We start from the raw sequence: 27,337 nt of genomic DNA, 5'->3' as shown, positions 1-27,337 counted from the left end.
TGGAACTGTTTTGTCAAAATTGGGGAAATAAAAGATCAGGGTTCATTTTGACTCAGTGATAGCCTGGCGAGTCAGGGGTGAAGAGCCTGCGCTTACACGTGGGGCAGCGCTGTGTTGTTTTGTTTGTTTGACGTATGTTCTCCAGGGCCCAGGATCCCGAAGTTTGTCAAACGAGGCTCGACACCAATACCCTGCAGGTTCTATCAGCGTTCCTCATGGCCAGCGAATAGAGTTCACCGGCCATTCAGAACAACCGGGGCGAGGACGAGCTGTTAGATATGGCGCCGTTTCCTGAGGCTACTTCGAGTTCCCCAGACCACATCGCATCGCAGCATAGCTAATTGAGGAATGCAGAAGCAGGAAAGCACATTCCAGAGGAGCGCACGAGCCAACAAGTTCACGTGCCAACAAGGTCGTACGCCGCCGGGATTAGAAGGGGTCCTCGGACAATAGAGCCCAATCGTCCCCCTTCGCCTTTGAAGAAGGCATTTGCCACCACTGCGGAGCCGAGCCACCGGGAGCAGGTGGGCCCTTGTACAATGGAGAATGAGCGCCCCCCCCCTCCTTCTCCACCTTAGAAGAAGTGGATTGCCACTCTGCGAGGCAAGACCGCAGGGGGATCAAGTGATCAAGCAAAGGGGCCCAAGCGGTGACTCTCTTCGCCGGGTATGACACTATCGCATGGGCGCCTACCATTGGCTGAAAGTGGCGTCATCTGAGCGGACTCTCCCATTGGTCGAACATGACGCGACTTCCAGTGCTCGAAGGGTTTATAAGAAGCCTTCCCGAGAGACCAGAGCATTCCCTGATTCCCTGATTCACCTCTCTCGAACGTCTTGCCGCGGGCCGCAGCGCCCGATTTGCTGCCGGCCCGTAATGACTGTACGACTGTTACTTCAGTCTCACTTCTCTGTATATAATGTAAAATATATACTCCTAAGTTTGGTTTTCATCCCGAAGTCCGTCCTTCAACCCCTACACGGCTACTCCACTGTAGTGGAAACAATATGCACTAGGTTTTCTTTGAGTAACGCAACTGCTCTTTTTTTTAAGTCTTGGTGCATGAGAGTTCAGGCACGCTGTATAATTCACTCAGTAACCGAAATTAATAAAGGGAAAACTCAGACATGCACCCGTTCGTAGCAATTGCTACAAAGGAAACACATACGGGTTCCTCGAAAGAAAAGCCTCAGAGTAGAAGAAAAATGTGTCCTGGTCCAGGACTCGAACCCGGGACCACCGCCTTTCCGGGCCACCGCTCTACTCTCTGAGCTAACCACGCGGCTAGCTCATGGCAGGGCGAAATCGAATTTGTCGACAACACACGAACCAAAGGCAAGTGTTTGACGTAGTAGCTCTACGGAAACCCGTAAGGTGGAGAAATGTAACTAATAAAGGGATAACTCAGACAACCACCCGTTCGTAGCAATTGCTACAAAGGAAACCCATACGGGTTCCTCGAAAGAAAAGCCTCGGAGTTGAAGAAAAACTCGTCGTGTAGCAATCGCTACGAACGGGTGGATGTCTGAGCCCACAGCAGGCTTCCCAGCGCACAGGCCTGCAATGCGGGAAAGAGCTTTCTAGGTGGCCTGACGGGAAGGGTTTTCTGTCTGGCGAATTTTCTGTTTGAATTGTTTCTTATCGCGTACAAAGCTGACAATCATCTAAATTTACACTATTATAACAAATAGATTTCCTAATCTCGCAAATTGCACAGTTTCTGCAGATACACGGCCTTACACTTTTTGCGTGACAGATTTTGCTGGGGTGGACGCCAGTAATGCTTGCACATTAAATAACACTGATTACACCTGGAACCAGCCTAACCCCAGCGGCATGGGGCTTCTGCAAACAGGCAAGGGCGCAAGCTATTGAGCAAGCTTGCACTACGAATAAATATGGGGAGCCTCTTGGTGACTGGAATTGTAAAGAAGAAAAGAAAGACAACTCACACAGAGACCCCTCTGGGAGTTGTCCCAGTGTGCGTAAGCATTGTGCCACATTATCATCTCCACGCAGCCCGGTGTCATTACGAATGTTATCAAACTTTATCCGGCCAGTGCAAGCGATAGCGCTGCGGCGACACACACTGCTGCGGACAGCGGTCTAAGGTACAGTGATGACGCAAGAAAAGTACTGCAGGCGGGGGCGCCACGCACGCTCATGAAATTCCGATCTTTACGATCTTTCCGATCGGCGGCGAACCTTTATGAACAGTGATGAATCGTACTCCGGCGGTGGCTGCGTATGGCACAGCCGCGCGGACAATATCCTGAAAGCGATCTGCGATGCAGACAGAAAATGCCGACTGCTGATAGCTTGGCGCGCTGTTTTCTCGCCGCTTACTTCGCGTTGACGGGAGACGCGCGACCACTGTTTTCGAAGCGATCTGCGAAAAGGGCTGAGTGTGTAGTGTGCTCCCCGCTTCGTTCGCGCTGAAGCGAAAGACACGAAAGTAAATTCGCACGCTGCCGCGGACCCTATGATGCAAGCGATCGCCTTACGTGATGGACGGACGTACGGATTTCTTCGCTGGGCAGGTATAGAAATGCTTACGCATTAGAAAAAAGCCATTTCACCTTATATATCAGCATATGATAATTGTCCCAAAAGCCTAAGCCGCTACATACAAAGTCGGAGTGTAGCGGCTCCAACGCACTGATAGTTGAATAACAACATCATGGCACCGTTCTGCGAGAGGTGGCCTCACGATATCCAAGGCATCGCTGCGTCAGACATGCTCTAAACTAGGAGCTTCTATAGGAACGCATGCATTCTATACGAAAATACGAGCAGAAAATATTACGAAAACGACGACGAGTGCTTGTCTTGTCTTGCTTGTGTTTGTGCTACTTTGTGTCTGTTTTTTCCTATTCATAAACATATCTCAACTCGTTGAACGCACTTTGCCGAGCACGGTCTGCAATGCTCTCACCCGCCATTTTGCCATCGACCAGGCTGGCCTTGCGCGAGGCAGCGCCCGTACCTGTCGCATCCGAAGCTGTTGCTTTGTCCGTTGAAGGGCCGGCGCCTGCACGTTGGTGGATGTCGTGCGTAGACTCTGTGGCCAACTTGTAGCTACTTGCCGTCGAGCCCCTGACGCTGCTGTTGGCTTTGTCATACGCGGCCTTTATAACGAACACCACGAACTGCATGGATAACGGACAGTGAATGGAAGCAAGCACTGATTGGGAGCGACAGAGAGAAATATAATCGTTTCAGGGCTTTACTTCCGTGGAAGGGTGACCCTCATAAAGCGACGACCAGTAAAGCGCGCGCACACTTACTTTGTCGGTTACATATATATATATATATATATATATATATATATATATATATATATATATATATATATATATATATATATATATAGTTACAGCATTTTACTGCCTTTGTGGTGGCTGGGGACCGGCTTTCACGTTGAAGGAGGCTGTGCTCCAGCCGAAACGTCAGTAGCGTTGTGGTATCTTCCTTACGTGATTCCATTCTTTCACCTTTATATATACGGTGGTCCTGCCTTCGTGTAACTGCTTACGTGTATGAAGACAGGACCACCTGTCGAAACGTAAAGGCCCTAAAGGGCCTCTCTCAGGAGGGTATTACATAGGGGGGGGATGCAGTAATGCATACAGATGTAATAAGTGAGTAATAAGTAAAAAAAACGGGAACTCACAAAGAATAACCACAAAAAATAATTAATAGAAGGCCAACAAGACTACCGCAGCACTACTAATAATCAGAAGTGTACAAAAAGAGAATACGAATAAAGCACACAAAAACGGAGACTAATCTGGGTCGTAGAAAGCACTCAGACCATGAATGTATAACACATCAGACAACAACACAACACGTGATCTGAAAAGGAACAGGCAAAACACTGCAATTAGTAATCTTTCGTATGTTCCTGCCTCATATATATATATATATATATATATATATATATATATATATATATATATATATATATATATATATCAGAGAAAGCAATCCGAGGGTCTCGAATACGCTTAATGACGACCAGAAAAATCCGGTAGACAATGCAGCCAAGGAAATCATGGATGAAATCAGTTACTGCGGTGGAAATTGAAATCTTGACAGGATCTTGAACAACCTTAGGGCACTACAACGACATATCTTGTGGTTTCACAACTACTTGCCTACAGAAGCGTAGTAAGTTCATGCGTTTTTGGTATAACACAGCACTCATAATGCTCAACTTAACGAATGAAAATTACCTGGTAGCCTAAGGAAACAAAGAGGAACCTCTTCACGAATTTACGAGGTAGCTTCACGAGGTAGCTTCACGCTCACGTGGCTCATGAAATAGTATGTTGTACCAGAAACCTTGGTAGAACAAGGGTGGTAAACTTCATGTGCTTTGTCTCAGGGAAATGCATGCACCAGTATGGTAAACTTGCTTTCCGGTTTTTGTTGACGCCACATCAACGCATTACCCGCGATTAAATCATTAATTGAAGCATTGGAAAGTTAGAACTGCCCCTCATAGGGAACTACTGGTAACAAAGTCACCTCTAGCTCTTGTGGAATGGGTGCCCCAGTGCTACAGGGTCCAAGCGCTTCCTTAAAAAGTGGAGGGCAGGGGGGCGCACCCTGCTGGGTTCCCCTCGTTTTAAGCCCTGCCTTGATTCGAAAGTATAAATAGTGCTAGGTCAAATATGTTGCTAACGTGTCGGTGAGATCGCGGAAGCTCACCGTGGGGGTTCACTTTATCGGTCATGTGACCGATATGATTGTGTCACGTGCAAGAGAGTCCGTAACCCTAAAGGTTTTCTATTGGCGAGCACATTCGGTACGGGATTTCTCCACTGATGACTGATTGCTATGGTTTACTGTCCGAAAGCAACTCCGGCCAATGGCAATATCTATATTGTGGGGAGCACGTTTCACCTAGGTATTAGAGCCCAAGTGGAACGCGAAAAAAAAAAGAAACACCTTACGCCCTCAAGTGTTCTTTTCGACTCACCTCAAAAAACTTCTTCCAGGCTTCCTCGGTGGCCGGCGTCATGAGGTCCTCGTGGTTAGCATGCAGAACGTCCACGAGCACTTGACCGAAGCTGGCGAAATGCGCAGGTGTCACTCCGCGCGTGTGGTGGTGCAGGAGGGCGTTCTTCTCGAGCAGCTCCAGCAACACGGGTACGTTTTCGAGGGCCTCGATGATGCTCGTGATCTCCTCGCCCACGCGGCTGCAGTGCGCGCTGTGCCGTGGGATGGGAGGTGTAAATGCACAGCCAAAGTGCCTGAGCCGTCAGACCGAGCGTTGCAAATCCGAATTACACTACACAGGACATATAACCCTTGGACAAGTCAAAGGGTGATAAGATCATCGCCGTGCGCCATATGCTGTATGCGGCAGTGAAAACGTGCGAGGGTGGGCCGGAGACGCGGATGAATCCTGCACACGAAATAGAGGAAAGCAGGGAGGAAACGTGCCATCTTCCCTCACGTGCGAGGCTCCGGGGTGGGGTTAGGGAGTGGGGCGTATTCTTCTCCGGGCGGTCTGTGCACCCACACGCAGCCGCCCGGGCCGCTGTGCCTTGAGACATCTGCGACGTGTACAGAGACCGCCGCGCGCTGTGTTTTCGCGGCTTTCGCTCGCTGCTGCTGCCACTTTTACTCATTCCAGCATTTTGACAGCGAGTTTCCACGGTCATCGAGTGCGATGGGTTCACGTTTGCTCGTACGCGCGCGACACCATGCTTGTTAATTTAGTTGATATGTATATGCTTGCAACTTAGTATGGCCAATACAACTACTATCCTTGCTTGGTATAGCTGTAATTTTTTAACGCAATCGACGCTTCGCCTGTCGGGCGAGACTGCGACTTTTTTGGAGTCCGATCGCTTGAACAGGATTATTTTTCCCAATACTTGCCATTTCACATGGCATTCATTGCGTATACTGAAGTAGTTAGTTCCATAATACACTCTAAGAACAGTTTACACCCTTTGGAGTGCCCCTTCTGCCACACAACAATATTCGTCATCTGCCTTGATGCGTTTCCTTTCTTCAACGCTGCGAGCGCGGTACTTTCCAGTAACGAACGACATGCGCGTTATCAGCATGATAGCATTTCCTGTCGCACTTGCACAAAGAAGGACTACGTGAGACGTACCGTGACGGAACCAACTCGATCGGCGGTTTCTCAAGGTGCTCCACAAATCTGCCTATCATACTTGGGGCCGTCAGCCACTAATTAAATAGTTAGGTATTTAAACTTAATAATTATTCAGTTATGGGGAAAACAAAAATTGTGTGTGTGTGTGTGTGTGTGTGTGTGTGTGTGTGTGTGTGTGTGTGTGTGTGTGTGTGTGTGTGTGTGTGTGTGTGTGTGACGCGAGCACCCGGGTGCGTGCACAGACAAACGTGGTCGCCCGAACGCTGCTCTTTATCCTTCGTCTTTCTCCTTCACCACTAGTGTAGCTTACTGACCTTGTGTGATTAGTCACACACACACACAAACACACACACACACACAAACAGGCACACACGCACGCACGCACACACACACACGCACGCACGCACGCGCGCGCACACACAGACACACACACACACACACACACACACGCACAGATATATATATATATATTGTAAGCATTTATGCGGACTTCATCTTCATCTGTACAAAGTCATCATCAATCATCGGCTCGTGTTCGTTTTTGCGTCGGCGCCATTTTTCCTTCTTGGAATAAAGCGTCGTCTCAACCGTAGTATTTCAAGTGGTGGAGGCGCTTTAAGATCCCTTCGACCTCAATCCACTTCAAGATCTCTCCTGGAGCTACGTTGGGGACGCCGCTTACGCCAAGAGGCCGCCATGTCGCAAGACCAGACCGCAGCATCCACCATCTCGGTTCAAGTTCCAGCCACCCCCAATCCCAGCCCTGCCAACAACCGGTATCGCGACCCTGAAATCTTCTCTGGCCTTCCAGGTGAGGACGTTGAAGACTGGCTCGACAACTACGATCGTGTCAGCGAATACAACAACTGGAACGAGACATCGCGGTTAACCAACGTGCCATTTTACGTCTCTCAAGTAGCCAAGACATGGTTCCTGAATCATGAGAGAGACTTCCGTGATTGGTCGTCTTTCAGGGAGCAGCTACGGCGCATTTTCGGCACGTCCACGGTTCGTTCGGAAGTTGCGAAAAAGAGGCTGTCTGAGCGCGTCCAGCATTATGGCGAATCGTATACCTCGTACATTGAGGACATCCTCGCGCTCTGCCGCCGTGTCGACAGTGCCATGCCAGAACCTGATCGCGTGCGACACCTTCTTAAGGGTATCGGATCTACCGCCTTCAACGCACTCGCCGCTCAAAACCCTTCGACGGTGTCGGACGTCGTCTCCGTCTGTCAGCGCCTCGACGCCCTGCAGTCAATCCGCTTGCAACCGGACTTTTCCGACAACTCCCTGGCCAACAGTATTGAGCTCCGGTCTATCATTCGAGCCATAATTCGTGAGGAATTGCAAGCGCATGGCTCAACCCCTTGCAGCAGCGCTCACGTCCAACCTGCTTCTACGGACCTGCGCGGTATTATTAAGGAGGAATTGGCCTCCCTGCATAACGCCCAGCATACCAACGCTTCTCCTTGCCCACAACCGGCTTCTTACGCCCAGATTGCTGCAATGCCAGCCGCGCCGCCTCCAATTACACCATCTGCACCTGTTCACGATCACCTGGCACCCTTAGACACCCGAGCTCCGAACCCGCCTTACTACTCTGCCTGGCGTTCGTCGAGGCCTACCTGCTACTACTGCGGCTTTCGAGGACATATCTCCCGGTTTTGCCGACGCCGCCAGCAAGACGAACGTCGTGGTTACGCGGCCTTTGAACGCGATGAGCCACCTCCTTGCGTTTACCGCACTTATGACGATAATCCTCCCGTTCGCCGATCTCCATCTCCGGCCGACTTCTCCAACACCGCACTCAACACACGTGCCTCGAGACGCCGCTCCCCATCGCCGCTCCGACGTTCTGTTTCGCCACTTCGCCCTGTCTCCCAACTCCATGTCCAGCGACCGGAAAACTAACCAGTGCAGTTTTTGGAGGGAAAACTGCATCACCGCGAAGTGCTCCAAGTCCTCCTGAACGTCCTTCGAACATGTTATTGGTGTCTGTGGAGGGTGTGCCTTTGTTAGCTCTGATTGACACGGGAGCTACTATTTCTGTTATGCGTGCCGACCTGTGCTCTCGTCTGCGGAAAGTGAAGACGCCTTATACTGGATCATCCCTGATTGGGGCTAATGGAGCCATAATTCGACCATCAGCCCAATGTACAGCACGCGTCTTCATTGATGGTATCTGTCATCACATTAAGTTCGCGATTTTATTCCCGTGCGCTCATGAACTAATTTTGGGTTGGGACTTTCTCTCGTCAGCGTCCGCATTAATCTCTTGCCGTCAACGTGTAGTCCATATGAGCGAGACAGTTCATTGCGGCGGGAGTACCGATGAGCCACGACTGCGCTTTCTCACTGCTGCCGATTCTGTACTGCCTCCCGGCCACGAGCAAGTCATAAGTCTCTCTTCTACGGACATCACCAATGGCGACGTGTTCATCAGTCCTTACGGTCGCTGTCTTGCCCGTGGGATTGTCTTCGCTTCCTGCATGGTGCGGTTCAAAGAAAGCTCTGCCTTAATCATCGCTTTAAATGCGACCTCTGAGACAATCCTCCTACCTCAAGGCTCCGCAGTGACTTGTTATGTGGATACCCAACCAGTCTCCCTGCTTCCTCTTGCCGCCTCGCCAGCTCTTCCTCAACAGGACAAATCTGCTTCATCTGCCCTTACTTCCGTGATAAGCCCTGACCTTACTGCTGCTCAACATGAAGCGTTGCTAAAATTGCTTACGAAGCACCAGGCCTCCTTCGATATGGATACTTCGTCCCTCGGACAGACTTCCGTTGCCTTCCATCGTATCGACACCGATGGCCAGACTATTGTACGCCGTCGTCCCTACCGAGTCTCTTTGGCCGAACGCAAAATCATCGAGGAGAACGTCGCCGATATGCTGAAAAGAAACGTCATACGTCCCTCCGCCAGTGCTTGGTCATCACCCGTCGTTTTGGTGCAGAAGAAGGATGGATCGGTACGATTTTGTGTTGACTACCGTGCGCTAAACAAGATCACCCGTAAGGATGTATATCCGATGCCCCGTATCGATGACGCCCTTGATTCGTTGCAAGGCGCGCAATATTTCTCCAGCCTTGATCTTCGCTCCGGATATTGGCAAATCCCAATGCACGAAGCGGACAAAGAAAAGACCGCCTTTTCTACTCCGGATGGTCTTTATGAGTTTAATGTAATGCCTTTCGGTCTATGCAATGCTCCCGCCACATTTGAAAGAATGATCGACACGGTTCTTCGCGGCCTCAAGTGGAAAACTTGTCTATGTTATCTCGACGACATCGTCGTGTTTTCGTCGACTTTCACTGACCATCTGCAACGCTTAGATGAAGTGCTCACATGCCTTTCTAATGCCGGACTTCAACTAAACACGAGCAAGTGCCGTTTCGCTAGCACAACGATTAAAGTCCTGGGTCATCTCGTTAGCAAAGCCGGCATCCAGCCCGATCCGGATAAAATTTCCGCGGTGCTCAACTTTCCACGTCCACTTCGTGCAAAAGAACTGCGCAGCTTCATTGGACTCGCCTCATACTTTCGACGTTTTATCCGGAACTTTGCCAGCATTGCCTCGCCCCTCCACAAGCTCCTTGCTAGTTCCAGTTCCTTCGGTTGGAACGATCAGTGTGAAGCCGCGTTCCAAGAACTCAAGCGCGCACTAACATCCCCACCTGTTCTTTGTCATTTTGATGACAAGGCGCCCACATTAGTGCATACTGACGCCAGCGGTCACGGAATTGGTGCCGTACTGCTGCAGCGCGACCACGAATTTTGCGAAAAGGTTGTTGCATATGCAAGCCGCACTCTCACTTCCGCGGAAAAGAAGTACTCGATAACCGAACAAGAGTGTTTGGCTGTTGTCTGGTCCATTCAGAAATTTCGTCCATACCTCCACGGTCGACATTTCACGGTTGTGACCGACCACCATGCTCTATGTTGGTTGTCGACGATCAAAAACTTGTCCGGGCGCCTTGGCCGCTGGATACTCCGATTGCAAGCATATGATTTCAATGTCATATATAAGTCCGGACGGAAGCACCAAGATGCCGATGCTCTTTCACGATGCCCATTACCACCATCATCGGGGCACATCACATCACCTTGTCAAATTGGCCGCACGGAGGACGCTTCGTCTCTTACACCGATTTCTTCCTTGACTTCACCAAACCGCCTTTCAGTGCTTTCCACTCACCAGCGCGCCGATTCCTATTGCCATAGTATCATCAATCGCCTTAGCGGTGTTTCATCTCCTCCCAATGCCAGGCTACGGAAACAACTCAAACTGTTCAAGTTTGAAGACGACGTGCTCTACCGGTACATTTTTCACCCAGAAGGCCATCGATGGGTTCCCGTTCTACCGCGCTCTCTTCGCGCTGCAGTTCTGCAGGCCTCGCACGATGACCCGACGTCAGGCCACTTGGGTTACAACAAAACACACGAGCGCATACGCAGCCGATTCTATTGGCCAGGCCTTTCCACGAGCATAGCTAAATATGTTGCCTCGTGCACGCTTTGCCAACACCGTAAGCGACCTACTACTGCTCCGGTCGGGACCCTACAACCACTTCCTTGTCCAGCACAACCCTTCTCTGTCGTCGGCATTGACCTTTTCGGGCCACTCCCACCTACTCCAGACGGCAACCGATGGATCGTCACTGCTGTTGACCATTTGACCCGGTACGCTGAAACAGCCTCAATACGCTGAGGAGCTGCCTCAGAAGTAGCGGCCTTCTTCTTGCAGGCTGTCTACTTACGTCACGGGGCGCCTCACGTTCTTTTGAGCGACCGAGGCAAGGCATTCCTTTCAAGCACTCTTAATCAAGTTCTGCAAGCGTCCAACACCGTGCACAAGACAACGTCTAGCTACCACCCTCAGACCAACGGCCTAACAGAGCGATTTCATCGCACGCTGTGTGACATGCTATCCATGTATATTCAACCTGATCATCGTAACTGGGATGCGATTCTCCCATTTGTAACATTTGCGTACAACACGTCTGTTCAACGGACCACCGGATACTCTCCGTTTTTCTTAGTATACGGCCGCCACCCAACCTCATCACTCGACGTTTCTTTCTTCTCTGGCCCCGTCAATGCTTCACCATTCATTTGCGACCAGTTTGTGTCTCGTCTTGCCCAATGTCGTCGTCGCGCCCGTATGAACACTGCAGCCAGCCAAGACGATCGCAAACATCGGTACGATGCCTCTCATCGCGCCGTTTCCTACCGCCCTGGTGACGATGTGCTCCTATGGACCCCTGCGCGCACACCCGGTTTATGTGAGAAGCTTGAGTCTCGATATCTTGGCCCCTACAAAGTCATCGAGCAGACCTCGCCGGTGAACTATCGCGTTACACCTGTTGAGTCCCCAACCGACCGACGCTGCCGCGGAACAGAGATCGTGCACGTTTCTCGCCTGAAGCCCTTTCATATCCGTTCCACTGTCTAATGTGCGGCCAGGCTGGCCGCTTCCGTCCACGGGGGAAATTAGTGTAAGCATTTATGCGGACTTCATCTTCATCTGTACAAAGTCATCATCAATCATCGGCTCGTGTTCGTTTTTGCGTCGGCGCCATTTTTCCTTCTTGGAATAAAGCGTCGTCTCAACCGTAGTATTTCAATATATAGATTCAGAATAAAGGTCCTAATACCTTGTAGCGCCGCTGCACAAAAGGGTATATAAAGAGAGATTGTTTGTTGTTTATTACAACGGTAACTCGCTAAATATCCATCGGTATCAGTAGCGTGTGTATTGCGAAGATTCTGATAGTAAAGAAAAGAAAACTTAAGTTTTCGAGGCAGAAGTGAGAAAAAGCTGTTCTGATTGTTGTTTAGGCTCATGTACTGACGTACTGTCACATCATTTTTGTCATTAGATACACTGCAGAAATAGTCGTCGTACAGACGCGTTTAAACCATGGTGCGTAAGATAACCGTTTATTAGGTTCAGCATGATGCTACATATTCGATTGGTATTCGACATGGTTAAGCCTTTCAAATGCCTTTGAGATGTCTATGAAAATTCAAAGAGGCAGTAGTTTAGAAGATGAATTATTTTTCTTAAGAGGAAGCTTTAGCTCGGGCCCAACTCCGACGCGGCCTATTCAAATACATGTAAAAACGCAAAAACGTTTTTCTGAGATAACGCCTGGACCGATTTTAATGAAATTTGTTGCATTTGAGAGAGTAAGATAAATTCTAGTGACTGTTGGAAGCAGAATTTTGATTTAGGGCTTACATTTTGTTAGAAAGATTTTCAAAAATTCAGAAGTTTGAAAAAAATGGAAGCATGAAGTTTACAAACTAATAGCTCTGCATCAAGAACAGATATCGCGGTTCTGTAAACGGCATCCATTAGATCATTCAAAGCGGACAAATATTATATGTCATTCTACATCTTACGTGAATTTGTTACATTGTTTACGAGGGTTCTGCAAAAGTTGTAATTACATATTATTACATTTTTTGAGGTTCATGTGTAACATATCAATTTTGTCCGCTTTAGATGTGCTATCAGATACAAGTCACAGAATTGCGATATCATTTCTTCTTGTTGAGTTACAGAGTTGTAAACTTGATAGTTTCGTTTTCTGAAAATTTTCAATTTTTGTCAATTTTTTATAAAATATTGACGGCCTAACTCAAAAATTCAAAACCAACAGTCACTAGATTTTAAGTTTTTCTTTTAAATGCCGCAAACCCAGTCAAATTTAGTGCAGTAGTTGCCGAGAAAAACGAATTCTCCTTTTACATGTATTTAGATAGGAGCACCCGAGCTAAAGCTTCCTCTTAAATTAGCGCATGCATTGTGGACAGGCCGAGGCAAAATATTTACTGTGAATTAGACAGAACTTAGTCTTAGAAAATGCAGTTACTCGTGAAGTTATTAATTTTTCCATTCTTCTGAAAACACTGACCAAACCGATATTGGCTTGTAATGTAAAAAAAATTTTCATCGCCATTTTCTCCATACCACTGGATATTTAGTCATTTGCACATTCTTGGAAAATTGGTGAAGACTTAATGAAATCAGTGATTGGACAACATCTTGTCAGGTCGGGAAGTAGGCTTATATTAGATAGACAGTTAACAGAAAGCCGACAAAAATGGTGCTTTTTGAGGTATCGGTTTCAACACGGAAGTCTTCTTCACATCGGCGTTCTGTTAACTGTACTTCTAATATGTCCAAGATAAAGGAAAATGTTGCATATATATGTAAGAATTGTTATGGGACTACCCCGAGCGAATTTGACTGGTCTTAAGTGGAGACCATCGATATCAGTAACGTGTGTATTACGAAGATTTTGATAGTAAAGAAACGAACTTAAGTTTTCGAGGCAGAAGTGAGAAAAAAGCTGTTCTGATTGTTGTCTAGGCTCATGTACTGATGTACTGTCACATCATTTTTGTCATTAGATACACTGCAGAAATAGTCATCGTACAGACGCGTTTAACCCATGGTGCATTTGCGGAATGGTCAACAAGACATTTTGATTTCAATTTAGCGTACATTTCTTATTAAAGTTTGTTTCTCAACCTCTTCTCGACAATGATGGCGCTTCCGCGGCGAAGCGACATCTTGCGAACGGCTCACTGTGTTTCCTTCCTGCTCTAACCTTCTCCACGAGACTTGCTCGAATGGTTACTTTTAAAGCGCAGCTTTCTTTGGCTATTCCTTCGACTTTCCCAGCGCTGTTGCCATCCGGCACACCACATTGGAGGCTGAGTTCAGAGTGTACACATGAAAGGAGCGCGGTAGAGAGGAAAGGCGACGCGAGACGTTTGGACTTTTGCACCGCGTCGAATGTGCACAATAGACTCTGAAGCTCCCCGGGCATCGCTACAGTAGCCTCTTGACAGGTGTGACTATCCGTGATCCCCCGCAACGGCTTACCTTTCTACCAACATGCAAATTCAGAGGCAAGATCGATAGAATGGAAGAGAGGAGGGGGAGGGGAGGGAGAGAATGGGTAGAAGCGACGCAGTCGCGAAACGAGTGAATAGCAGCCTTGCCGTACTTCACCAGCAGCTCCCATAGCAGGAGGGCAGGTGTTAGGCCGCTCATCTCTCGAACAGGAAGAATGGACGGCGTAGGGCTGCATGATTGTTTTGTATATACTTTTGAAGTGCCGCTAGTTGCACGTGCGTTTTGTGAATGGAGAAGCGTCCACCCCCCAGCGCCTCGGGCGGCAAACGATTCTGTTTGTGAGGGGTCGGACGGCCCGCGTGGTGTCGGTAACGAGCCGAGGCGCGCGCCGCCGCGGGGGGCGCGGTGCAGAGGCGCAAAACGGATTCGGAGCAAATGCTTTTGCGCGGGCTTTGTTGACATTCCGCCGATGGTCATAATAGGGCCACGCGGACAAAGCTCGAGCGGGACGGTTGTATACGCGACGTTGTGGCGCCGGCTCTTGAGTCCCCTGCTAATTGGAGACGCAGCTGCTAGCAATGTTGACCACGTCTGGCGCGTACGGAGCGGGGGGTTCGCGCCCCTCGCATTCGGACGGCAGCCACGTGCATCTTGTTTTGAGCGCTGGGGAGAGCCCGCTTTGTGTCGTGTTGCAACATGCAGTGCGCGCCGTAGAGAGGGGCGCGGCGTCGTTTGAAGAGCACCCGAGTCCGGATGCCGCCAGCGGTAATTAGTTTTCTACCAGGAAAAACCTTGAGGGGGACTACGGTACGCGGTGTTGGGACACCAGCGCCCGAGCCCCCCTTGCTGGCAAGAAACGCCGCTGAGGTGCGAGATGGCCTCAATAAATCATGCATGCCTGGCGTGTTTGAAGAGGCCGTCACTGACCACGTGGAAATAGGAGGGGGAGAAGAAGATGTGGGAAGAGGGAAAACAGGGTGGTTTTCCAATAGATTCACTTATGAGAGTAAGCCCATCCCTTTGGGTTGTGGCTTAAGAAACTGTCAACTCTCATTGGCAATTGCTTCCGTGGGATGGGCTAACGACCCTACCGCCCTTTTTCTTTGTCTCTTTCCCCTATAACAACCGAGACGAGGTGCTTGTTCCTCAGTCTAGGCTGTAATCACTAAACCTGATAGAACAGTAAGACTCCGTACGATGCAACGCTAGTCTGGGCCGTAACCACTTAGTGGTAGAACAGTGAGACTCGGTTGGTCGTATGTAGTGACAGTTGTCCTAGGCTCTAACTTAAGAAAAAGTAGAAGAGTAAGGCGCTGTTTACTTGTGTGTTTTGTATCAGTGTTCTTTTGCTAACTCTGTATTTGACTGTGTAAATATTTCCGTTGCAATATATCTTCAAGTTTTGTTACCTCCAACCTGCCTCCTGCTTCATCAACGCCGATAAACACCTTGAAGAGACTTTGGTCGACTTCAAGGAGAAAAGAACACATCAAAAAAAAAAACTTAACTGGCGCAGTCGGCAGGATCGGCGAGCTCTACAACATCGAATCCTGGACCAGTGGTGAAGGGATCAAGTCATCCAACGAGCACCTCCTGCACCTTCGAGAAGATCCCACAGCAGCCAAGCCCGGCACCGTGGAGGAGATCCGAAAACGACAGTGCATTCAGCAAAAGGTGAGCAGGATTTCTTGCGTCTTTCTCAAGTTGGCATGGCAGTTGATGGGTAGAGCAAATGGTGAGGACACGCAGGGGCGCAGAGACAATGGAGTCTAATGGAGTTGAGGGTGTGACGGTGGCGGAAATGGATCGGAATCGGGAATTATCAAATGACGATAGGCTAAATTCCGATAAGTCAAATGAAATGAGAGAACCCAGTCAGAGCCAGGAATTTTCGCAGCAGGCATCTCAGCCTTTGCAAATTCCGAATGATACAAGAACGCTTGAACTTGAAATTCAAAGGCTCAATGCTCAGACTACCTGTATACAACTTCAGATTGAGTACGAAAGGCTGTTGCAGGCAAGGACGAATGCTGAACGTCTCAATGGCACGTCGTCCAGCGCTGAGTCGGAGCGGGGCGATCGGAGGCGAATGGGCTTCGACTCCGTCGAGCAATGCGCAAAAGTGCTGAAAGGGTTCCGCCTGCCGTGTGACGCGGATGTACCCTTATGGTTTGAGGAGGTAGAGAGACTTTTTGGTACTTACGGGGTACCGTATGAGAGTCGCGTGCATTTAGTCATGCCAGCTCTAACTGAGCGCGTTCGCTACCTACTGCGTAACCTCAACCAGGAAGAGAGTACAGATTACGAGTCAGTTAAACAGGCAGTGTTGATGGAACTGAAGCTTTCTCCGGCAGAGTATCTGCAAAGGTTTGAGAGAGCAGTGAAGCGGAAGGAGGAAACGTGGTCACAGTTCGCGTCGCGAGTGAAAACGTATTTCTCCTACTACCTTCAAGTAAGAGGAGCCGACACTGTAGAAGTGATGGCAGAACTCATGGTTGCGGATCGTATAAAAGCGGGCCTTAGTATGGAGGGTCTTGAATACGTGATGCTGCGAGAAGGCGAGGAATGGCTTAAGCCGCCTGAGATTGCCAAAGTACTGCAAACTTTGGAACAAGCGAAAGGCAAAGGATATGCCTCAAAGCCATCAGCGGCAGAGATGGGGCAAAAGCCGACGCGAGTGGCGAAAAGCGCCCTCAAGTGCCACGTATGTCACAGCTCAGGCCATTTCGCTAAGGATTGCCCGAAGTCTAGTGACAAGGGAAACCAGCCAAAGAAGGCTACCGAGCCAAGGCCGAGGACACAAAGGGTGGTGATAGTCGACGAGACGGGAAGTGGGATACCTGATGGAGTCCTTACTGCAAGGGTAGAGGCCTTGAAACACAAAGGTGAAGGCATGACTAACCTACAGTTGATCCCGATCTCATGCGGAAACGTATCCACAGATGCGATTTTAGATACGGGGAGTGAAATAACTGTCATACGCGAGAGTCTGCTTCCGCAATGCATTGTGGAGCCTTCAGGTACGATACGATTGGTGTCTGCATTTGGCAAAACTATTGAGGCAAAGCTAGCAACGTTGCCGGTAAAGTTAAGTAGCCCGCAAATGGCAGCGGAACCTCAGAACGTTGACCTACTCTGCGCGTTGACTAATGAGCTCGTCGAGGGCACAGATTGTTTGTTGACCAAGGAAGATTGGGAACATTTGTTCAGGGCCAGCAGCTCTCTGGAATCCATTGTAGCACCGGCCAAGCCTACTCAGAGGATAGAGCGATCAAATGAGAAAGCCGAGGTAGTGGCCTGCAACGTTACTTTGGAGGAGGAAGGTGTTTCTGGGAAAGTTGAGCTAATTTATGATGAGAAGGATGAGTCATTAAGCCAGAGGGGAGAATTCCGCAGAGTGCAGCTAGCTGACGCTACCTTAAAGAAAGGTTGGGAAGATGCTCGGAGTGGGAAATCCGGCATGTTCGTCTCTGATGGACTCTTACACCACTGGGACTCAATAGTAGGCACCCGAGTGAGACAACTAGTTGTTCCCAAAGACAAGCGCAGTGAGGTGATGCGTTTAGCTCATGAGTCACTATGCGGAGGGCACCTAGGGCCAAGGAAAACTAAAGTGCGTATTAGGTGTAATTTTTTTTGGCCTGGCATGGAGAAGGAGGTATTAGAGCATTGTCGTTCGTGCCATGATTGTCAAATTCGCTCTGACAGGCGTCGCACGGACAGAGTACCTATAACTCCTCCCACTAGGCCAAATCACCCTTTTCAAATTGTCAGTACAGACATCATTGGACCCTTAGACAGACCGTCAGCGAAAGGTCACAGGTACGCGCTTTGCTTGGTGAACATTTGCACAGGGTGGCCAGAGGTTGTCCCACTGCGTTCTTTGACAGCTAAGGCGACTTGCGACGCGTTGATTGAAATTTTCAGTCGCACTGGCGTTCCGGAAATGATCTGTTCCGACCAGGGCACTAATTTCAAATCACAGCTCACACAGTCGATGCTCGAGAAATTAGGTTGCGCACCAAGATTCTCAACCCCAGAACACGAAGAGAAAATAGCTGCAATTAAGAATGTGGCGCCACCACGCACTAAAAAGGAGCTACGCAGCCTGCTAGGACTGTGCGGCTACTATCGCGAGTGCGTCCGAGATTGTGCAGAGGTGGCGAGCCCGCTCATGCGGTTAACAAAGAAAGGGGTACCCAATAGCATACCCTGGTCAGAGGAAGCTCAGACGGCGTTTAAGACGCTGAAACAGTCCCTGTGCGAGGCCGTTGCGCTCAGCACTCCGGACCCATCTGAGCCCTACTGGCTTTTCACAGACGCGTCAGCTACGGCGGCGGGCGCTTGTTTGGCGCAAATGACAGCCGAGGGAAAGGAGGGGCCTATTGCCTTTGCCAGCCACCGCTTCACGCCGACTCAGACGCGATGGTCGACAAATGAGAGGGAAGCGTTTGCTATTATATGGGCCTTAAAGAAGTTTGACTACTGGCTTTTTGGTGCCGAGATAAACGTTGTTTCCGACCACAATCCATTGTCGTACCTTACAACTTCGACTCCACACGGGGCAAAATTGACAAGATGGGCGCTGGCTTTACAGCGATATCACGTGTCAGTGCGACATCGGAAGGGTGTCAGTAATGGTAACGCGGATGCTTTGTCCAGGCTTCACAACAGCTCATGGAAGCCAGCGTAATACTATAGTGCCATGCCAACTGGATGGGCGTGAATGTTCCTGCTCACTTGGCACTGTATATTGCGGACTTTGTGAGTGCCGATTCAAGACCCAGAGACACTAGAGTGCTCTTACAGTTTGGAACTGCAATCGTGTGCTTAATAGTTTGATGACATGTATTGTGTATTTCTTTTTACTCTCTTCTTGCTTTGTTACTTGAAAGTGTTTGTTCTTGTGATGTAATTAGGCTAGGGTGTGGTTAGAATGTTCATTACGTAATCGCGGCAGTGATTTATCGTATCACTGAGCGAAAATCAGCCCAGTATACTCTTTAGGGGGAACGTGTTAGGCCGCTCATCTCTCGAACAGGAAGAATGGACGGCGTAGGGCTGCATGATTGTTTTGTATATACTTTTGAAGTGCCGCTAGTTGCACGTGCGTTTTGTGAATGGAGAAGCGTCCACCCCCCAGCGCCTCGGGCGGCAAACGATTCTGTTTGTGAGGGGTCGGACGGCCCGCGTGGTGTCGGTAACGAGCCGAGGCGCGCGCCGCCGCGGGGGGCGCGGTGCAGAGGCGCAAAACGGATTCGGAGCAAATGCTTTTGCGCGGGCTTTGTTGACATTCCGCCGATGGTCATAATAGGGCCACGCGGACAAAGCTCGAGCGGGACGGTTGTATACGCGACGTTGTGGCGCCGGCTCTTGAGTCCCCTGCTAATTGGAGACGCAGCTGCTAGCAATGTTGACCACGTCTGGCGCGTACGGAGCGGGGGGTTCGCGCCCCTCGCATTCGGACGGCAGCCACGTGCATCTTGTTTTGAGCGCTGGGGAGAGCCCGCTTTGTGTCGTGTTGCAACATGCAGTGCGCGCCGTAGAGAGGGGCGCGGCGTCGTTTGAAGAGCACCCGAGTCCGGATGCCGCCAGCGGTAATTAGTTTTCTACCAGGAAAAACCTTGAGGGGGACTACGGTACGCGGTGTTGGGACACCAGCGCCCGAGCCCCCCTTGCTGGCAAGAAACGCCGCTGAGGTGCGAGATGGCCTCAATAAATCATGCATGCCTGGCGTGTTTGAAGAGGCCGTCACTGACCACGTGGAAATAGGAGGGGGAGAAGAAGATGTGGGAAGAGGGAAAACAGGGTGGTTTTCCAATAGATTCACTTATGAGAGTAAGCCCATCCCTTTGGGTTGTGGCTTAAGAAACTGTCAACTCTCATTGGCAATTGCTTCCGTGGGATGGGCTAACGACCCTACCGCCCTTTTTCTTTGTCTCTTTCCCCTATAACAACCGAGACGAGGTGCTTGTTCCTCAGTCTAGGCTGTAATCACTAAACCTGATAGAACAGTAAGACTCCGTACGATGCAACGCTAGTCTGGGCCGTAACCACTTAGTGGTAGAACAGTGAGACTCGGTTGGTCGTATGTAGTGACAGTTGTCCTAGGCTCTAACTTAAGAAAAAGTAGAAGAGTAAGGCGCTGTTTACTTGTGTGTTTTGTATCAGTGTTCTTTTGCTAACTCTGTATTTGACTGTGTAAATATTTCCGTTGCAATATATCTTCAAGTTTTGTTACCTCCAACCTGCCTCCTGCTTCATCAACGCCGATAAACACCTTGAAGAGACTTTGGTCGACTTCAAGGAGAAAAGAACACATCAAAAAAAAACTTAAGTGCAGGGATAGTAAAATAATAATAATAAATTATGGAGTTTTGCGTGCCAAAACCGCGATCTGATTATGAGGCGCGCCGTAGCGGGCGACACCGGAAACTTTGACCACAGGGGGTTCTTGAACGCCTACCGAAATCTATGTGCACGGGTATTTTCGCATTTCGTCCCTATCGAAATGCCGTTGCCGTGGCCGGCATTCGATCCCGCGACCTCGTGCTTAGCAACCCAACACCACAGCCACTAAGCAACTACGGCGGGCGGGAGAGGCATAGGGAAAATGAGACGTGAGAAGTCAAGGCAAACCTGCAACTATAGACACGACAGCGGTTGCGGGCAGAGAGGATGAATTTACGTTCGAGGTACGGTGTGGTACGTTTCTGCTATCTCCGAAGTGTAAGCACCATGGAAAATTTTCAAGCGGACAACTTACGCAGGGCGTGCAGAAGCAGCCACATTGATGCGGACCGTAGAGTGTAGGCAACGCTACGGAGACAGTCGCACGTCAAATCAACGCTTCTGTGCCGCCGCGGTAGCTTTGTGGCTGTGGTATTGCAACAGGTCGCAAGTTTGATTCCGATCGGGACAACCGAATTTCGACGGGGGCAAAAAAAAAACACGCTCATGCACCTAGATTTATGCACATGTTAAATAACACCACGGTGTCAAAATTAATCCGGAGTCTGTCACTATGGCGTGCCTCATGATCATATTGTGGTTCCGGCTCGTACAGACCCATATTTCAGTTAAAGTTTAATGCTTCTGCCACAATGTGATGTGCCATGTGAGGCAATAAATATGCTAAACCATATCAGAGGTTATGAAGTATGGCGGACAAAGCCTCAAGCAAACACCTACGCGTGTCTGTTCTGTCTACTACGCAGACAAATAGCAGTGGTGCATGCAAGGCAACGTTTACTGCACACTCACCACTATCGTGCTGGACTAAACGTTGAAGGAATAAAACATTCGCCGTCAACATCGCCCCTAATTATCGTCGACCAATGCTAACAACACAGAAAGCTCCGCTTACATTGATGACACAGTGCGTGGGATCTGCATATATATTTTTTGTCTCTTTTTGGAAATTGATCTGTCCGTACATTTCATGCAAAATTGCCTTAAGCGTGCCTCTACCTTCAGTTTCCTTACGAGTCACCGTTGCACCGGATATGATTCTGTGAGCTAAAGAGTGTGGCTTATTGGAAATACCAAGACATGATTCCCGAAAGACATTCAACGCAATTCTACATCTAAGTCTGCCGCTAAGTTTGACAGAACTAGTTACCCTGAATCATTTGGCAAGCCAATTCGTAAGGTTCAGGAGTGCTTCGACGAGGGCTAGTTGCTATGACAAAATGACTGTAACGAGCCGGTGACGCTGCCCCATTTTCACTGACCCGCAGAGCAACTTACTTTCCTCCTTACGGACTTGGTGCCCATTTCATGTGTACACGTCAGCGTCGCTGTTTTGTGTGCCATCTAAGCAGCAGAACTAGCACCATACAGTCGCGCTGTTTAGCAACATGCGCTTCCGTTCTCTTACAGCTGGCGCTGATGAGGTTGATCATGGAGATCGTACCAAATCGTTTTATCATCGCCAAACGAACGGACCGTTGTATTCGCAGGAAGGCGCCCACCTGAATTCGGGGTCCATTGCGAGCGTCCTGATGTTCTTCCCCTTGAAGTGCATGAAGAGCTCGATGTGATCTGGGTACTTGTGAAAGTACGCCTGGAAGAGCAGGACGCCGTACTCCGGGTGCTCTTTGCAGAAGGCGCGCCAGACTTCGCGTACGGCGTTCTTCTGCCACGGCGTCAACCCTGTCGTATCCGCAGGCTCGCCCCTGGGCAAGCACCGCGAAAACAAATTTCCCATTGTGGAGAATGCGAGGCTGCGAACTTTGATGCCGCTGTGCTCTTCTTCTTTGTCTTTGCTGTCAAGGTCTCGGCCCACGGCTCACAGCCACGAGTGGGACTGGCCTCACCGGAGGGGGTAAAAAGTGTGCAAGAAAGTGAGAAGACAAAACGAACAACAAATAAGGTGACATAACAAAACTCATCTCTCAAAAAATTATAGCGCGGCATCGCTGTAAACCGCAGCAGCCTAATATAGCAGACACTTCAATGAGCTTGCGCAGATAACATATAAAAGACAGTTGGCAGATAGCCAGCTCTCGTGAGCAAGAGGACCCGGGGATTCGACGTTGATAGATGTAAGCCTAGATCACATGTCGGAAGTAGGAGAAGCATTCAAGGTATTTTTTTTTCCAAAAACAAGGAGGCAGTAGCCGCATCGAAGCTACTGCTTTCAGCAGCTTGACGCAGACGATGCCTCCTTATCTGGCAACAGTGGAACCGTTAGCATCAAACACGTTTCAGATAGGCATCCCATAAAGAAAGAAAAGCGATAATATTACTCTGTACCTATGCGAAAAAAATTATATGCAGACAACTGCGTCAGATCATAAAATTATAGGGACACTGTGCATTTGATGGAAACATGGGATAGATGGTTGACTATATCTAAATTTAAGGAAACGTGCAACTGGTTCAATGTTCAATTATGTGCAGGCGAAAACAAGAAAACAAGAAGTGTTGAAGTAAATGCTAAGCTACACGACATTTCGACCTAAAATGCAATACACATTCTAGTAAACCAATGCTCTAACAAGCAATAAAGCTGAAGCAAGGGCCAGAAAGTTTGCAGGAATATATCGTCTAATTGTTTTTAAAAAGTAAAAGCAATATCCATGTCATGCTTATATGAGAATTCAATTAAATATGCTGTAAGCGGATACCGGCGCATTTGTTTCCCGTAGTTTAATTCTGCTGAGGGAAGAAAAGGGACGAAATCAAATAAATAAATTATCAATTGTTTCTGGTCCGTTGAAAAAAATGCAGCATCGTTTTCGAGAAATTCCATCTGTAAAGGACAAAACAGGTTGTGGATTTCTGCAACGCAAACTTGATGACGCCCATTCCACACAGTCGTGAAAGGCCCTTGCTCTGGTTCCAGGAGAATTTGAGCAGTGGTAGTTAGTAGAGAAAATCCAGAATGACTATTCATTCGACTTTTAAAAATTGGAGGACGCTTAAGCTTCGCCTTCAAGAGTGGAACGCGACAGCGTTCCCGTCGATCCGCCAAGGGGTGTAGGACAATGGGCTACGGCGCAGCGATCACTTACGAGGCGCCCTGCATCGGACGCGGTGAGTGTCGAGCAACGCAGCGTTCGGCGCGGCAACGAAACGTGCGCCTGAGCAAGCGGAACGAACCAAAGAACTCGGTGTCTCGGAGGGGGAAACGATGTACGCCAGCCAAACGTCGTGATCGGCACGAGCAGAGATAGACAGATAGTGATCTAAAGAAAGGAAGTACGCTTGATTCTGCAACCTGTGAGGGAGCAAGGCGAAACGTCGTCAGGGGAGAGGGAGTCCGGACCGCGACGCGCCTCGCACCGGTCCCCGCACAACCCGAATGCATGCGTGGCGCGCCACCTGTCGGGGCAGCGCCGTACATTGAGAGGAGGGGGGTCTTCTGTGTTTGCCGCAAGATGGCTCAGCGTGTGAGGAAAGCGCAGAAGAAATGTAGCGCTAACGCACTTCGCTACTCGTGTAACTGCGACTTCTGTAAGTTACATGTTCATAATTACCGATATACACCGCAGTATAACTTTCTACGGCTCGTTTCTAAGGCAACACCGCATTCGCTAGAGGCGCTTTTGTACCGCTTTGAAGCATCGAACTCGTGGCTCCGAGGGTAGTCTTCTAACAAATACGAAGGACATAATTTCTAAGTTCGAAACTTACTACAGTGTGTTGTTTAGTGCTCGGCCCGATGATCACGATGCAAAAGTTTTAGAGAGCTTTGTGTCTCTCGTAAAACCTTTACAGGATGATGACTGTGCATGCATTAGTGATACCCTTACGATACAAGAAATTGAGCTAGCTATTGATCAGCTGCCTCTGTCGAAAACAGCTGGCCCTGATGGACTTTCATGCGAATTTTACAAAGCTTTCAAATCAATTATCAGTCCCATATTATTGGACATTTTTATTACAATCTTAGAGAGAGACGCCCTTCCGCAATCTTTTTGCAAAACCCACACAGTTTTAATTCCGATAAGTTCAGATAAGGAGAAAATGCGTTCTGTTGAAAGGTACAGACAAATCACATTGTCAAACGTAGATTATAAAATTTTTCCAAACATTTTATCGAATAGATTGCAATTTGCGATGTCAATTCTCATTGGTTCCCATCAGACGTGCGGAATTAGGGGCAGATCTATTCAAACAACATACATATCGCCCGTACACTCCTTTAAAATTGTTATGGTTCCACTGAACAGCTTGCAATGCTCCAGGTAGACCTTGCTAAAGCTTTTGACCGTGTCAGTCACTCCTATCTATTTACACTTCTGGAGCATGCCAATGTTGGCTCCGTTGTGCTTAAAGGCGTTAAGCTTTGCTATACGTGTTGTACCACTCGTTTAGTTATTAATGGCCAACTCTCTAAACCCGTTTCCATTTGCTCTTCGGTAAAACAAGGATGCCCTATGCCCCCATCACTATTCGCCCTTTATCTGGAACAGCTATGCTTAGGCGTAATTCAGTCGAGTTACATCCATGGCTTCAATATACTGGGTAATGAAGTAAAGGTCTTAGTTTATGCAGATGATTTAGCGTTCTTCTGCACGGATAAGTCCAGTGTTGAAAAGGTAGTATCAACAATAGAGGAATTTGGCAGCGTATCAGGAGCACGAATGAACTCCGCAAAAAGCTTAGGCTAATGGTTTGGCTCATGGTGCTATACACCAGAACAGTTTGCAGGCGTTAATTGGACCGGTGTCCCGCCAAAGTATCTCGGCGTGCCGCTAGACGCATATAAATTAAGCGCATACTATTGGAAAGAACAGGTTTCGGCCCTACAAAGTTACGCCCAGACATTCATTCCACACCGACTTTTTATTTTTGGGAAAGCCGAGGCCTGCAATAAGTTCTTGGCAACAAAAATTTACTATGTATTGCAAGTTATACATTGTGCCAGGCTCTACATCCAACGCTTTCACCGAATCTTTGTAACCTTCGTATGGTCTTCCACTTTTGAGCCCATGAGGCGAGACAATATTTTTAGGCCCATTAGTGAAGGTGGGCTGGGTTTAGTACATCTTTACGTGCGGCAAATAGTGTCTCGTTTCTTTTTTTTCGCGATACATCGCATCCTATAATTCGGTCATTCATGCAAGTCACACTTGTTAATGCGTTACCCGATTTAATCGTTTCTTCGAATTTGTCTTCACGTTTATGCTTGTGGGGGTTCATGCAAGAAATTTTCTTGGCAGTTCGTTTCCTGACAGTTCGGTTTTCCACTGAATACTTGTACTCTCTGTCGCGTAAAACGTTATACAAAGATCTATTGTCCATGCTCTTTCCGCCTCCACTTTAACGACCGATCACTATACATTCAATGGCCAGGTCACGATGCTCTAAAGCGAGTTTGTAAAATGTATATATGCCCTGGCTGCAAAACATTCTTTTATAAACTTCATAGTGAAACCATACCGGTTAAAACATGGCTACAGAAAAAGGGTATCTTTGTCTCTTCTGTTAACTGTCGCCTTTGTGACGTGCCAGAGACGATTGAACATTGTTTTATTAACTGCACCGACGCCATACTATTTTGGGATGTCCTCCAACGGACTTTAAAAAAAGACTTTGACATCAACGCTCATACTGTGCGATACCTACTGCCGACCGCTGATAATAGTGCACCATTCGATATGTTTTTTCTCATCGGAATGCACAGTTTGTGGAAAACGCGAATGATGGACCGAAACGCCGAAACGGTTGCACCTACAAGGGTGAATTTCATCCAAATGACGCTATACCTAAAGCAGGTTTATGATGGACTTGATACCCAGCCGGACTGGTACCCCATTTTGGTGAGGTGCCTATCCTTACCACCCGTCTAAAGTGAAGCCACATTTCTACTCACAGTATGAACGATGCCTTTTCTCTGAGTGACTATGATTGTGCTCTCCATTCTCTGACTATGCACAACTGGTGAATATCGGGTTGCTGCTACTGTAATAAATACCATGAAAGAAAGAAAAAAAAGAGCTCGTGGCTGAGTGGTAGCGTCTCCGTCTCACACTCCGGAGACCCTGGTTCGATTCCCACCCAGCCTATCTTGCAAGTTGTTTTTATTCATGAAGTGCCTGCCGGGATTTATCACTCACGGCCAACGCCGCGGACGCCGACGCCGATGACACCAGCTTTTCTGCGACACGAGCTCCTTAACGCTTTCGCGTTACAATGAATATCAGCGCGGTTGCAGACCGCCTTTCATTGCCTTCTTTTGTTCTGTAGTCACGAAGAGTCAACCGCGGCCAAACTGGAGACGCCGGAAGCAGTGTCATTCCAGCAGCGCACTGCATTTCCACAACACACGGCAAGCAAGAAATTCGCTTAGAAATAACATTAGCGTAAAGATTGTGCGCTAACACGGGAAAAACAACGCAGTGTGTATGGGAGGGGGAAGAAAATCAAAACAACAACAATAATAAATTGTCTGTGTCCGATACCTTGGAAATACAGGCGAAGTTCTTACGTAGCTTAATCCCATCAGCTATTATTATAGGTCAAACCATGAGAGTATTGCAAAAAAAAACTGTTACTAGAAAATGTAACAGGTTTGAAAAAGAATGAGCAAGAAAGTAATAAATAAGAATATTAACCAACCAAATGCCTCTCGTAGTCAGTACTCAAGGCGTACTGACTACGAGAGCTCTTCGGCGGTATCGTTTGATCTTCCGACAGCGTGATCGATTCACGCTGTCGGAAGACAAACGCGCTTCAGGTCTATGATTGCGCCGTGTTGGTTCAGGAAGTCCGTGCCGAGAATGACGTCTCGTGAAGACTGTTGGAGGATAACGAAGGTGGCAGGGTAAGTCCGATCATGAATGCTAATTCTTGCCGTGCACATTCCAGTCGGCGAAAT

The 27,337-nt window shown here is 48.6% G+C and overlaps 1 protein-coding gene across 2 annotated transcripts in view; it reads right to left on the bottom strand.

Annotated features, from left to right (window-relative positions):
• LOC135902852 (streptococcal hemagglutinin-like) overlaps window positions 1-27,337 on the bottom strand; it is a 121,021-nt gene that overhangs the window by 21,090 nt on the left and 72,594 nt on the right. For both annotated transcript variants that reach the window (XM_070532422.1, XM_065433126.2), the window contains exons 2-4: window positions 21,981-22,315; window positions 4,985-5,216; window positions 2,987-3,149 (exon numbers count right to left, since the gene is read on the bottom strand). In XM_070532422.1, coding sequence (XP_070388523.1) covers window positions 2,987-3,149; window positions 4,985-5,216; window positions 21,981-22,216 — 631 coding nt within the window. In that variant the 5' untranslated portion in view covers window positions 22,217-22,315. The remainder of the gene's footprint in view (window positions 1-2,986; window positions 3,150-4,984; window positions 5,217-21,980; window positions 22,316-27,337) is intronic.

Source organism: Dermacentor albipictus, chromosome 1, assembly GCF_038994185.2.
Source record: "Dermacentor albipictus isolate Rhodes 1998 colony chromosome 1, USDA_Dalb.pri_finalv2, whole genome shotgun sequence".
NCBI classification, from domain to species: Eukaryota; Metazoa; Arthropoda; class Arachnida; order Ixodida; family Ixodidae; genus Dermacentor; species Dermacentor albipictus.
This window is presented reverse-complemented; position numbering and strand designations above follow the sequence as displayed.